General features: G+C 36.9%; 1 protein-coding gene across 1 annotated transcript; it reads left to right on the top strand.

The window, feature by feature from the left end:
* The first annotated feature begins 4,040 nt into the window (after nt 1-4,040).
* Nucleotides 4,041-6,064, top strand: LOC133310395 (uncharacterized). Its single transcript, XM_061511323.1, has 3 exons — nt 4,041-4,189; nt 4,380-4,460; nt 5,314-6,064. Exon 3 carries the CDS (start codon nt 5,360-5,362, stop codon nt 5,771-5,773), a length of 414 nt encoding a protein of 137 aa, XP_061367307.1. The 5' UTR covers nt 4,041-4,189; nt 4,380-4,460; nt 5,314-5,359; the 3' UTR covers nt 5,774-6,064.
* The last annotated feature ends 8,175 nt before the right edge of the window (nt 6,065-14,239 follow it).

Raw genomic sequence — 14,239 nt, 5'->3', positions numbered from 1 at the left:
TTTTAATTTAATTAATAATTCAAACGGGGCACTTTCTTTCTCGTTATTTTTTTTTTCCAACCCTAATCTGCCCCCTTTTCCCAGCCGAACAGCCCTTTGCCTGCGACCATCACCATCCTCGGACGACCTAACGAAAGAACCCTGCGACCATCACCATCACCAGTCCACGGTAAGGTCTTCTCACTTTGTTTTCTAAATTATTTTCGAAACTATCAAGTATTTGGATGCTTTCCGACTTCCGTTATTTGTAATTTCTAAATGGTGGAGGGTAGTGCTTGCCCTCTTCAATAGTGCAGCCCTTGCTTCTCGCCTCCGATGACATTCCGAGCACAACGACAGTGAACCCTTCCCACTGCAAATCTAAGAGAACAGAGGTTGAGTGGTGAAGGAAAGTTCAAGAAAGGTTTTTTTTTGTTGTACTTTGAAAAGCACATAAATTGCAGATAGATATGATGTGACGAGAGTAAATAGGTAAGAAAGAAAAAATAAAGGAATGAAAATTCCAAGATGAGAAAATGAGAATGGCAATTAAGGAAAGACAAGTCTGACCAAAGCTGAGAATTAAAAGAAGGATGGTTTTGCCGCGTGGGGGGGAACAGTTACGCAGCAGGGTTGGCTCTTTGGTTTGTTTAGATCCTTCCTCTTTCGTTCTGAGTTTTCTCAATCTCTTTCCCCTGAGGCTACTCTTTTCCAAGATGTGAGCAAACCAGATGATGCTAATGCAGAAATGCCCTTCTTTTTGCTTGAGAAATGGCTTCTAGATGATGATGCTTGTCAAGAAAAAATTAGTTGCAGTGATATTACAGCTTATGCAGTTACCAATATGTTTTAGATTAGTACAATTTGTAACTGGGAATTTGGGAATTTTCTTTTTTTACTCAGTTCTAGGACTAAAGCCTGATTGAATCATAATTTGGCCTTGAACCCTTTTGTGCTAGAAGTGTATATTGCAATCAAATATTAACATTATTATTATATCATCATATTCTATAATTAGAAGTCTCATTGGAAATTTGTTTCTCTTATGACAAGTTTAATGCTATTCAATTTTTTTGAGCCAACCCATTGGCATCATTTCGAGCCAACCCGCGAGCTTTTTTCCGAGCCAACCCGCGAGCTGATTATCGAGCCAACCCGCGAGCCAACCCTAACCCGGCTCGGGTTGGGCTGGGTTGGATTTTCTGGCTCGTTTATTTTTTCGAGCCAACCCTAACCCGACCCGATTTTTATGGGTTGAATGCAGGTTAGGCCGGGTCGTTTTGGGAAAAATGTTTCTGCAGTTACTGCAGATAACTTATCTGCAGTAAGCTCAATACGACGTCGTTTTGGGGGGGAAATTATGGTGTTTTTATAATTTCAATTTATTTTAGGGTTATAATAGTCTTTATGCTTATAATTTTTTAATATTTCAATACCAAAACGACGTCGTTTTGGGAATACATGCATTAACTGCAGAGACATTTTTCCCTATATATATATATATATAACATAAATATTTAAGATAAATATTAATATTTCAAAACGTAAGACTAGAGTCTAAGGTTTAACTTAAAATATTTGTGGTATAATTATTAAATTTTCAAAGAAAAATTAGCATAAAGTTTATTAATATTTCTGGTATAATTATTGCTCAGTGCTAACCTCAACAACCTGCTTCACCGAGATTTTGCTTTCCCAGAAAATCATTGCAGCACACAACGTAAACATAAGCAATCAGCAAAAAGTTGGTAATTCAAAATATAGTAAGGATAATGATAACTCATTTAATCAGTATAATAAACTCAAGCATCAATTCATATATTTAATTTTCATTATTAATTTTATTCAGTTGGAAGAGAACTATGAGAGACCTCAAAAATGTTGCCAGCCACGTATAAACAAGATTCATTAGCCATCAGCACATCTCCACTAAAGTTGTTGCTACTAGTATACTGAGAAACCATTTTGCTACCACTTTGGGAAGAACAGATAAACAACATTTTCACATTATATAACATCGTAGGCATAAAGCCATAAGATTGTGTTTGTCACTTTCAAGAGATATCATCTCAAAAGTTATTTTCCCATTATTTCTTATCACATAAATTAGGGAAATTCAATATTGTCACAAATCACATACTTCAACAATTTCTCAAAGAATTTTATAATTTTCACATTAATTATCCAGCATATATCAAAGATCAGATTCATAACAGACATAATAAATTAACACGCCAACCCATTATCATTAAGGGATTAGAATTGCACCCAACAAAACTCATACACACTCAATTTATAATTCTATATGAATTAAGGTTATACCCAACAGAATTCCCAACAAAATTTATACACAACCAACCTACAATTCTCTAGTGATTAGGATTACACCCAACAAAATTCATATAAGCTAACCTATGATTGTATGGAAATTAAGATTACCACACACATATATAATACACAACAAATTCACATGTAACTAACCTAAGATTACCTACAATCATCTAAAGATTGAGATTTATTCAAATAACAAAATTCCCAACAAAATTCAAACATAACTAACCTACGATTTCCTAGAGATTAAGATTATACCCAACAAAATTCATATAAACTAATCTATGATTCTATGGGGAATAAGATTACCACACACATATATATAAGCACAACACATTCACATATAACTAACCTATGATTACTTAAAGATTATGATTAAACAAGTAATATACAATTAGTTAAAGATTAGGATTAATCAAACATAATTCATACAAGAAATCGTAGGGAATGGTTGGGAGAAAAGAAGAAAAAACGAGAAGGAAAATGGAGAGACATAGGGAATAGAAATAATATGAGAATGATTTGATTTGTTAACGTAGCCTTTGTTTTATAGCAAAAATTTTGTACCGGAAAAAAAGGCATTAATTGCTGATAATATTAAAATGGCAAAAATATTTATTGATGGTAATCATGATTATTTCAATTACCATCAATTCATATCTTAACGGTTGCAGATTGCTATAGAAATTAAATGATAGCAAAAATGAATGTTGATAGAATTCATAAATTCCTAACATTAAGGGCAATTAAGTATTTATTGTATAATTATTTTGAACGTTACAAAATAAAGTTACCACCAATTATAAGTTACCGTTACAATTCTATAATCAAATAATGACATACTAGTATTAATGACAACCAATGTCAATATACAATTAGTGCTATTCCTATTATATTGATTTCGGATATGATATTCAACCTACATTTTTTCATGTCTATCTTATCTACTCATCTCTAATATCGTTTGATTAAAATCTCAATTAACTTTCACTTTTTCTCTCTATTCTTGAAATTCTGATTCAATAATATTGGAGATGAGTAAATAAAATAGGCATGAATAAAGATATGCGTAATATCCTATCTCTATTGATTCATACCAAAGTTAACTTGTCTCACATTATATATACATACATATTAGGATATATACCATTATTTATATTATTATTACTTTTATTATTAGTATTTTTTCTGGTTTATTGCATCTGTTATATAAAAAATTGTTTTAATTATAGTTTGATAGGAGAAAATTTAATGGAAATCATAATTTAATTCAAAATATGCTTAAAAAGAATAAATTCCATGGTTATTATTTTCTATTAAAATAATAAAAAGTTGCATAAGCATTCTCCACTCCACTTACATCGCACTCTAAGATGATGTAATGTGATAATCTATGTCCCTAATGATCCATGGCTCGCGTCACACGGTAGCTTATCGTAGAGAATCTCACATTTTTCAAGTGCCTAGGTTTCAGGTTTCATTGTTGGGACACACTTACAGCTGCAGCTTTGCAATCTGCATTCCGGAGCAAAACAAGCACTTACGCACAAAACACACGCACAAAACACGAGCACTCAGGGTTTCACAAACAGTACACAAAACACAAGCTGTTAAGTACTATGCTTTTAAATTACCAAACTGGCCCTGTGAATTTAATTTTGTTCACGCTTTTTACACAGAGAGATATAAATATAAATAATACACACCTCAGTGTACAGAGTCACAGACTGAAGAGCCAATCAACAAATATCTATTCACGCTTCTTGGCTCTCTCTCTCTCTCTCTCTCTCTCTCTCTCTCTGTATCCCTACTTTGCCTCTGTTTCATTTGGGTGGTTGTTTCTTAGAAGCCACCCTCTTCGGAGTTGAAACTCGTTGTCGTAAGGCCAATCCTTAATCCACTCAAATTTTAATGTTTCATCATATTTGTATTGGTTATTCATTCTTCAGATCATAGTTTTTGTTTTTGTTTTTTTGTTTTTTTTTTTAAAATATCTGTTTTTGAGCTTTTCACTGTTCGAATCTACTTGCTTCCCAATAAATAACTCTATTGGGTCTTGCTTATTCTAGAGTTCTTCTTTTGGGCGCTTTAGCTGATTCCATTCCTTGAGTCTCATGCTGGATATGCCAAACCAGTTATCCTCATTTCTGGTCAGTATTTCTTTCTTTCTTTTCTTCTTTTAGCTGAATTTGGATTGGAATATATGCCTTTCATTTTTCTCGTTTTGTTCTTAGTGCTTTTCGATTTATGGGTTTCGATAGTTTAAGGTGATTTTATGGATTTCGATTATTATCAGTTCTTTCTATTTACAGCCTATTACTTTCATGGTTTATTGTGGATCTTCCGGAGATTCTTTGTGTTTTGGTTAGAAGCTTATTTTGTTCATCATTTTCTAATTGATTTACTTTTTCATTGAATCGTCAAATCCTCTTATTGTGTTTATATATGCCCTAATGTAATTTATTTTTTTTGCAAGGTACTGGACTATAAGTTATGGCTAGATGCCTCTCTTTAATCTATCTTTCAGCTATTTAAAAACTAATCTGAAGTTTAATTCTATATCCTGTAGTTCTCGAAATTGATGTATCATGTATCTTGTTTTTGGGTTCTGCCACTGAAAAATCAAAGCTTGAAAATACAGTTTACTGGTTCACCTTAGCTTAAAAGAAAAAGGGGCACAATTGGGCAGGAAAAATCTTTTTCTTTCTGTATAAAATAAAATGGGAGACAGTAATTTCTCCTATGGCCTCTTTTGCCCAGAAATAAATACAGTAATAGCTCATATCAGAATTTCATTTTGTAATGCCCTAGGGGCTGCTTATAAGCTTGTCTTTGTGCAAGTCCTTTTTTTTTTTGACAATACATGCTAGATTGAACATTTATTTATGTGACATACAGCTTTACCTCCTAACTCAAATGAAGCTGCTCCAACATGTTTAGATTTAAGCTAATTTAGAATCCTCTACTATCTCTATTTAACATTTTATTACATGCTTCTTGCAGAGATCCTTTATTGTATGATCACATCTTTTTTTGAGATATTAAGATCATGGGTAGAGGTAGAGGAAAGGCCAAAAAGCTAACTGTTACTAATCACGAGGATCCTGGAAGTGGTGAGGATGAAAAAGTTCCTATGCAAAAGAGAAGAGGAAGACCACAAAAACCTCTAAAGGATGACTTTGATGAAGAAGAAGTTGAGAAAATAGAAGATGACAGTGACAATGTTAAGAATGGAGTTTCTGACAAAGAGATGAAAAGTCCCACTGCAACAGAGCATGGAAGGAAAAGGAAGCGAAACAATTCACAGGTAAAAGAGAAATTAGATTCAGTTGAGGAAGAAAATGGCGTTGAAAATCAAACAAGCACTGATGAGTTGACAAAGTCCAATGGATTTCGGCATAATGGAAGCAGGCGGAAAAGCAAGCCTCGTCGAGCTGCTGAAGCAGGTGTGCAGTGCAAGTAAGGATATGGAAAGTTATGCAATAGCTTTCTTCCTTTTCATATTACCGGTTAAAATTATGAGATAGGAAGTGAGGCCTAGTAATCTTTGGTTTCTTTATTTTATTTTCTTGTTTTGCTTCTTTATCCTTATTTTTCTGGTGGGAATGTTTTGTGGGGTTCGTTCCATTAGGTGATTCCATGTGATTAATTCCTTCTTCTTTTTCAATCATGAATTTGAGAATTTACAATGTTGGTTGTAGTTTTATAATGCTATCACACTTTGAATTTGAATCTTTTCTACTATGACTTTCAATTTAATTCAAGTTTGATAAGAAAAGAATTACACTCTAATTTCAGTTGTGACCAATGCCTTATATGCTCCTCCTCCTTTCATTGTCAGAGTATTCCAAGGTTCCATGAAAGAATGATGCCTCTGCTTTTATTGAGAAGTTTGGTGACAGTGAATTACATAGAATTTGACATTAGTTTTTGTATTATTCTCGTATGTCTAAAGACCTGTTTTGGCTTCTGAGTTGTTGAAATTATGTTTTGCGGATGATACCCGTTGTGAGTTCCCAAAAAGTAAAATAAAATTAGAAGTCCTTTATATTATCTGAAGGTTTAAAGATAAAAACAAAATTCAAATGACATTCATGATTCTGAGCCTCTGAATACGAAGTCATTTTAAGGATGATGAAATGGACCTTAGTTGACACTTTGTTAAAAGGATTCACCACTCTATTACTATGTTTAACAGATTGTTTAAGGTCTTGATTAATTCAAATTATTAAAAAAAAAGTACCTACATTAAAAGTCTCATTACAGGCGAATAGGACTGTGGTAAACTTCTTCTGAAGTAGCCGCTTAAATTTCTTTAATAGCAATTTAGTTGCAGCATTGATGATATTTTTCTGATTTGTAAATATACCAACTTACAAAAATGGAATTATATCCTGATAATGCTTGTTTTATGAGTTTGGTAGTTCTACATGACTTGGATGTTCTTGTGGCATTTAGGGTTTAGGAGGGTGAGTTTGGTAGTTCTACATGACTTGGATGTTCTTGTGGCATTTAGGGTTTAGGGTGTGATGCATTTCTTGGTTTATGTGATTAAGTTTATTTGCATTTTCTTTGTAAAGAAAGAGGCACAGTACAAAGAGTGGTTCGGGACCAATTGATAACAAAATCTTGGAAATAAGATGGTTCTTTGGAGTATTTTAATTCAACATTTGAATTGATTATGAAGATTTTTATTTTTGTTTTTTCATTTTTGGGTGAAAGGTCATGGCTTGTTGGACAATACCAAAATTTTCATTTTTTTATTTATTTGTGGACCACGTCTCGCTCCATGAAGGCTAGTAAATAAACTGGATTTCTTAAACCTTGACTTTCTTTCTGTTCTCCATATGTTAGAATAAGAGGGCAAACACTTTCATAAGCAGTTTCGCATGAAGTTTGCATGTAAAATGAACACAGCTCATGGTGTTCTTGTGGATCTCTGGTCTGTAATTTTTATGTGACCTTGCCAAGTGTAAATTTTGTGTTTATCTCTCTTTATATAGAAATTCACAAATGATGATAGGGATTTACTAATTTACTTGTAAGGAGAGGAAGAAATATAAAATTTAGACACAACAAGGTGGTGTAAAATTTGCACATAAGAGGATTCTCTCCCATGTTTTTGTTTTATTTCTTTTTCTTTTTCTTTTTTGGTTAAATGTTCTTGTTTATTGGTCAATTGAAGAGACATAGGTCAGGGTTCAGGCTAACATTCTTTGGTACGCCGTCCACTGCCTTGCCTTTGGATTACTTACCATATTTGGCATTGGGTTGGATCCATGCTTTTGGAAATTATGTTCATCTTATCTATTGTTAGACCAACAGAAATGCAATGCCACAAGTTAGCAAACAATTGATGAAGGATTTTTTTGCTTTTTCTGCACTTGTTACAGAAATGGAATCCACTGGTTTTTTTTTTTTTTTACAAAAAAAATGTCAGGATCCAATGTTGAGAAGTATATTGCCTTATAAAATTGTAACCTGACTTCATAGGTGAAAGAATTTTTATTTTTAATTTTTCATTTTATAATATAAAAAAGTTAAAATTAAGCTTTTATAATGTGAAATGGAACTTGGAATATATGCATACAGGTCTTCATATAAATAAAAAAGAAGTAACATATGTAATTAGTCGTTATAAGTTTGTATTTTTTTTTTATTTTTATAAAATTATGGATGCAATTGTTTTGAAACCTGCCGTTCATGGTGTTATGGTCGTATATTTTAAATTACAGAAAAGAAATAGGCATCTGTGGACTCATGTCATAGATTACCATTACATGCTTATAAGAACTTCTCTTTTTAAGAGAGGCTGTGACCAAGAAGATCACAGAGAATTAAGAGAGTGAGAAAGATAAAAGGAGAGAGAGAGACGGGGGAAGGGGGAGGACTGTGACCATAATGTCATTGTTTAGAAAAAAAATTTACCCAATTGTTACGTGAACAGTAAAATTTCCTAAAGTGCCACGCGTACAAATTTGTTATAGCAAGTAGCGAACTTTGTTTGCATACGTAGCACCTTTTTGGTGGCCATGTAAAATGTCAATCTGCTCTGAGCATATTCAGGACATGTGGCAGCCATTTAGAATTTCGCTACTGGACACAACGAACTAGGTGTAACGGTCAGAAAAAAATAGCCATTGGCCACGTGTCTTAAGTAGACAAGTTCACTATTCCCTTTAGCGAACTATGTTGATTTATTTTTCACACACCTGACACACCCATGCCCCCATCTTTTCCTAGGTTTTAGTCTAGGAAAAACAAAATTCAAACTAAAAATTAAAATATTATTTCCTTTCACTCACAGAAAAGTAAGCGTCTCATTCTTTTTCCAAGTGAAGTGATGCAGAAGTGCTATAAATAAGAATATCGTAAAAGAAAACAACAACAAACTTGCGCACATAAGCTGCAAAAATGTGCTTCATAATGGCCTAAAATGTGAAGGGCGCATTGCTCAAGGCAAATGACATCACCAGAAATTCATAATTGCCCTAGTGTGTCCAGAACGTCGTCTTATGGGTATCTGATGGATGCATTCGGATGTAGTGAAAACTTGATCTGAGGTCAAGTTTAGAGAAAATAGTTGCTCTATGCAATTCATTAATTAGTTCATTAGTATCTCCGACAATGACGACAAAAACTTGTTGGTCTTCTTGCAATCTATCAAGGAAAACACATTTGTTCCCAAGATTATAACTTTCTGATCTTTTTGTTGTTCAGTCAAGGGAAGCACATTCGTTCCCAAGAATGAAGACCAATTGCGCAAGTGCACGCATCAAGTAATAAATGGGAGTTTTTAAGTCCCAGATTATCGTTCCCACGAAGAAAGTATTGCTAACTAATATTTTAAGCTATGTTAAAGAATAATTGGTTAACAATATTGAATTATTCTGGCTAGTCGTTCCCTAATATCACAGTGACGTCCTTCTGTGACAAAAGGTGTAGAGCAACTTAAAATAATTCCTCGCGTCGTTATATATATATTTCAAGTCTTTCCTAATCAAGGAGGAAAAACAAGTCATAGGAAAAATATTGGTTGTGATGTGCTTTCGAAATAAAATGTGCATAAAATAAAATGAGCAGTGGCAAGCAGTAATAACTGGATTAACACAACGAAATGATAAGCGGAACAATAATTTAAAGAAAAGGAATGGATACATTGATCCATTGTTAAACCAACTATAGCCAAGGCTCAAGATCTCTTCCAAAGGATTTGTTCAGGTCTCTTCGGTGCCAGCTCTGATTCCTTAGCTCATGAGATAAATGGTATACGAAGCTCCATATTCCTATGAGAACTTCATCCCTACCTTTTCTCTAGGCAAAACCTCAATGAACGAGGGGGTCCCTTAACCAGAGAAAGTGTTTCCACACTCTTCACCTTCCTCCTAGTGTTCAGCTGTCTGAAATTTCTTCCTCATGGAAGTTCATTTCTCAGTCATGTTCAAGTTCCATTGATACAGGATATTAAGTCACTTAAACAACAGAAACCCCATTTAAATAAATATAAGAGATTCAACTATAGAGATTTAACAGTTTCACAGCTTTTCCATTACAAAAAGAAATTAGCTCATGTTAAAAGATATGATTGAAAATACAAATATAATCTTAACAACTTGAGATCCCATAGACTCGAGATTCAAGCTGATGAAGACGAAATGGTAGAAAAGAAGTGTACAGACTCAAAAACTTAACAAAACAGTAACTAAATACAGTGATAAAAGAGAAAATGGAGAAGATGTAAGTTGCTTGTGAGGAGTCTTAAGGGGAGAATAGAACAGAGAAGGGTGTTGCTCCAAAGTTACACCAACATGCCAAAACTTTTTGTGCCTTCCTCTGATTTTCTATTTATAGGATGGAAAGACAATGGCAATCTTATGATTACTTCAAGTCGTTCCCTGCACTATTGGACCAAGGATGTCTCTTTCTTTCTTCAGTCAAACGATGGACTTTATATTTAAGGGGATAAGATTGGAGCTAAGCTATCTTATTTTCTTTTGTTTTCCCAAAGACGATTCTCTAACACTCGGACACGTCCTGCGTCTTTGTCTGCGCTGCTATATATCACATTGTTCTTTCCTGCTTTTGCTGCACGCGTCTGTCCTTTTTTATGTCACATTGCAATCATATTTTTGCATAAAAGTAAATTGTAGGTGTGAGTGGAATCAAAGAGCAAAAGAAAGGACAACTCACCACTCTTCTATCTCTTTCTATTCTCACTTTTCCATGTTGGCAGTCGTTCCTTAACGCAAACTGACTTTTATTGCATTTATACTAATATTTATAACTAAACCTATTAAAAAGGGGCGGAACGACCTTCGTTCCGCACTGAAACACGAAGCATATGGAAATGAAATTTCGTCCCATCAAAATTATAACTGGGCCGAAATGATATGGGTGGCTCCATTATGCTGGTCGCCCTGAAGGAGAATATTCTTCCCTGCTAGGGTGAAGGCCATTGTTAAAGCAACATAATCTATGATAATGGGGCCAATTGTAGCTAACCATTGAACCCCAAGGAAAACATGAGCTCCCTTAAAGGTCCAGAACAAACAGGTCAACAACGAATGGGTGAGACTGTATTTAAAGTAATTGCCATATATACAAGATGTAGAGCATATAAGGGTATTACCATTACCCACATGAACCTTGAATAGGACAATTGCATGCAAAACTAAATAAAGATAAGAAGCTATTCTTTGAGTAATAAACTTATGAATGGTACCCCATCTATCAAAATTTGAACAGTTGTACCAGAAATTGTGCGCTTGAGCCTGAAGGAATTAGACGTTAGATGGCCAAAAAAGCACTCAGGCTGATTTCTGGTTGTAAAATTTGTTCTGGAGGATCCTCAAATAGAGCGTCAGCCTCATCTACGTCATCTGTTCCGGCTACGTACAAAAGGGTGGCTCGTCCTTTGCAGCGATGGTCAGGTGTGACAAACTTATTACAATTATAACAGAGGTTCTTATCATGACGAGCCTGCATTTCAACCTAAGTAAGGCGACAGATTAGTAACGAGGACAAGGGTGTAGCTGATTTAGCAGCTGGCATGGCAGCAAGCGATTATAACGGTGGGGAATTGATTGGTAGAGTTGCTGGATATAAGGCATTTGGGTGAGGAGTCCAAGACTTGACAAGCTTTTCATCGCCTAATTTTTCTACATAGACCTTATCATAAGCTAGAGCCTCATGCACATCTTGTAGTCTATGAACGATGATAGAGCAGTAAAGGTAAACTTTAATCCAGCCAAGAAGAGTCCATTGCGAACAGTGACGAAGAGGCCAGGGACCTTGCGAGAGAGCTGCTTATACACAACATAATATTCAGCCACTGTTCCATTTTGATGTAATTTAGCAATTGCCATTGAAGCATCTTCAAACTAAGTAGGACTAAATCGGCGGTGTAAGGCATTGATAAAGGATGGCGAATCCGAAAGTAACCCATCTTGGTCCAGCGATTGGAACCACGAAGAGGCAGATGGATCCAGATTGAAAGAGATGGCAAGGAATTGTTCATGAGCAGGTACATTGTGAAATCGAAAATAGCGTTCAACAGCAAATAACCAATCTATTAGGTCACCGGTAGCAAATCTAGGAAAATCAAGCTTCATCCGTCACTGACGATGAGGCTCAGGGGTGGTATTTGTTGAAGAACGGGAAGGGCTAGATCCCAAAACACTAGTGTGTAGGTCATGAGAAAATTGGTTGGAATGGAGGATATTGAGAATGTCTAACAATTTTTACTGCAAGGTCTCCATGCGTTTGTTATTTGTATCCATCTGTTGGTTATGGGAAAGCTCCAAGGCAGTGAAGTGGCGATCCTGGGCCAGCTCCAGGTTTGAGATTTGCTCCTGTACAGCTTGACGAGCAAACTGTAAGTCATTAACCTACTGGGTAACGTCACAGAGTCGTGTATTTTCCACCATGAGTGGCAATGAAAACACTAATGTAACCAAGGAGATCAGAGAATTAAGAGAGGGAAAATGATAAAAGAGTAGAAAGGGAGAGAGAGGGAGAGTGTATTTCACATAAAGCATGCCTTCTTCGTTCATTCCATGTGACTATGGGTGTGCATGACAACCATTCTATTCACTAGCACTGTTTTTTGAAGAGAAACAATTCTTTTCTATTTCTGTGCCTTAGAACAGTTTCTAAAAAAAAAATTGTTTGATAACATATTCTATTTTTATTCTGTGAATGAGAATCATGTTTGATAACACAATAAATAATATAATGAAAAATAATTCTATTAAATATAAAAAAAATTTGGATCAACACTTTTCTTTTCATATGGTGTCGTTGTGGTGGTGCGGCGGTACAGTGGTGGTGGTGGTGGTGGCAGTGACGTGGTGATGATAGCGGAGGTGGTTGTGACAGCAGTGGCTGTGACAATGGTGGTGGTAATGGTGGCGATGACGGTGGTAGTGGTGGGGATGATGGTGGTGGAGGTGGTGGCAATGGCTGCGACAATGGTGGTTGGTGGCGGCGATAATGGTAGTGGTGGCATGGTGGTGGTTGTGATGGCATCATGGTGGCGGTGGCGGTGGTGGTAGGTGACATTGGTGGTGGTGGCGGCGGCGATGACATGGTGATGGTAGTGGCGGGGGTGGTGTAATGGTGGTGGTGGTTGGTGGCAGCGGCGGTAGTGGTGGTTGGTGACAGTGGTGGTGATGGTAGCGGTGGCATTGTGGTGGTGGTAGTGGTGGAAATGGTGGCGGTGGCGGTGACAGCAATGGTTGCGATGATGATGGTGGTGGTTGATGGCGGTAGTGGTGACTGTGGTGGTGGCAGCGGTGGTAGTTGTGGTAACGGTGGCATGGTGGTAGTGATGAGTGGAGATGGTGATGATGGTGGCAGTGGGATTGTGGTGGTGGGGGGAGATGACGATGGCACTAGTGGTACGACGACGGTGGCGAAAATGGTGGTGGAGATGGTGGTTGGTGGCGTTGGTGGAGGCGACAATGGTAGCGGTGGCATGGTGGTGGTGGTTGTGATGACATCATCATGATGGTGGTGGTGACAGTGGCTGCGGCGGTGGCAGTGGTGGTAGGTGACAATGATGGTGGTGGTGGTGGCGGCGGCGATGACGTGGTGATGGTAGTGGTGGAGGTGGTGTAATTGTGGTGGTGGTGGCGGCGATGACGTGGTGATGGTAGTGGCGGAGGTGGTGTAATGGTGGTGATTGTGGTGGTAGTGGCGGGGGTCGTGTAATGGTGACGGTGATGGTTGGTGCAGCAGCGGTAGTGGTGACGGTAGTGGCTGCGACAATGATAGTGATGGGTGGTGACAGTGGTCGTGATGATAGCGGTGGCGTTGTGGTGGTGGTGGCGGCGGCGGTTGCGATTACAGTGGCGGTGATTGATGGCAGTAGTGGTGATGGTGGTGGTGACAATAATAGTGGTGGCAGTGGTAGTTGTGGTGATGGTGACGGTGGCATGGTGGTAGTGATGAGTGGAGGTGGTGGTGATGGTGGCGGTGACATCGTGGTGGTGTGAGGTGGTGACGACAGCACTAGTGGTACGACAGCGGTGACAACGATGGTGGCGGTGGTCGTGTCAGGATGATGGTGGTGATGGTGATGATGGTAGAAGTGAAGAGTGACTGAGAGAGATAAATGTTTCTCATTTTGTGTCCGGGAATAAAAAAGCAGAAATTTTCTGATTATTTTTTCTGTTCTCCAACACAAAAATTAAACCGGTTTATCTCGGGAACAAAAAAATGAACCGATTTTACCAAACGAGTTTTCTATCCATTTCTGTTCCTGGGAACAAAATTAAAAAAAAAAATGATTCCCGAAAGGTTGTCATGCACACCCTATATAACCAACCCTAGTCTATCACATTCACTGGGCCATAAGAGACGGACCATAAACACTGGTAATAAACTAGACTTGACTAAGCTTCATTAACCCACTATATAATCATATAAT

The sequence above is a fragment of the Gastrolobium bilobum genome, unplaced genomic scaffold (genome assembly GCF_033153095.1).
Source record: "Gastrolobium bilobum isolate Gb01-03AN ecotype WA unplaced genomic scaffold, APGP_CSIRO_Gbil_v1 utg1359, whole genome shotgun sequence".
NCBI classification, from domain to species: Eukaryota; Viridiplantae; Streptophyta; class Magnoliopsida; order Fabales; family Fabaceae; genus Gastrolobium; species Gastrolobium bilobum.
This window is presented reverse-complemented; position numbering and strand designations above follow the sequence as displayed.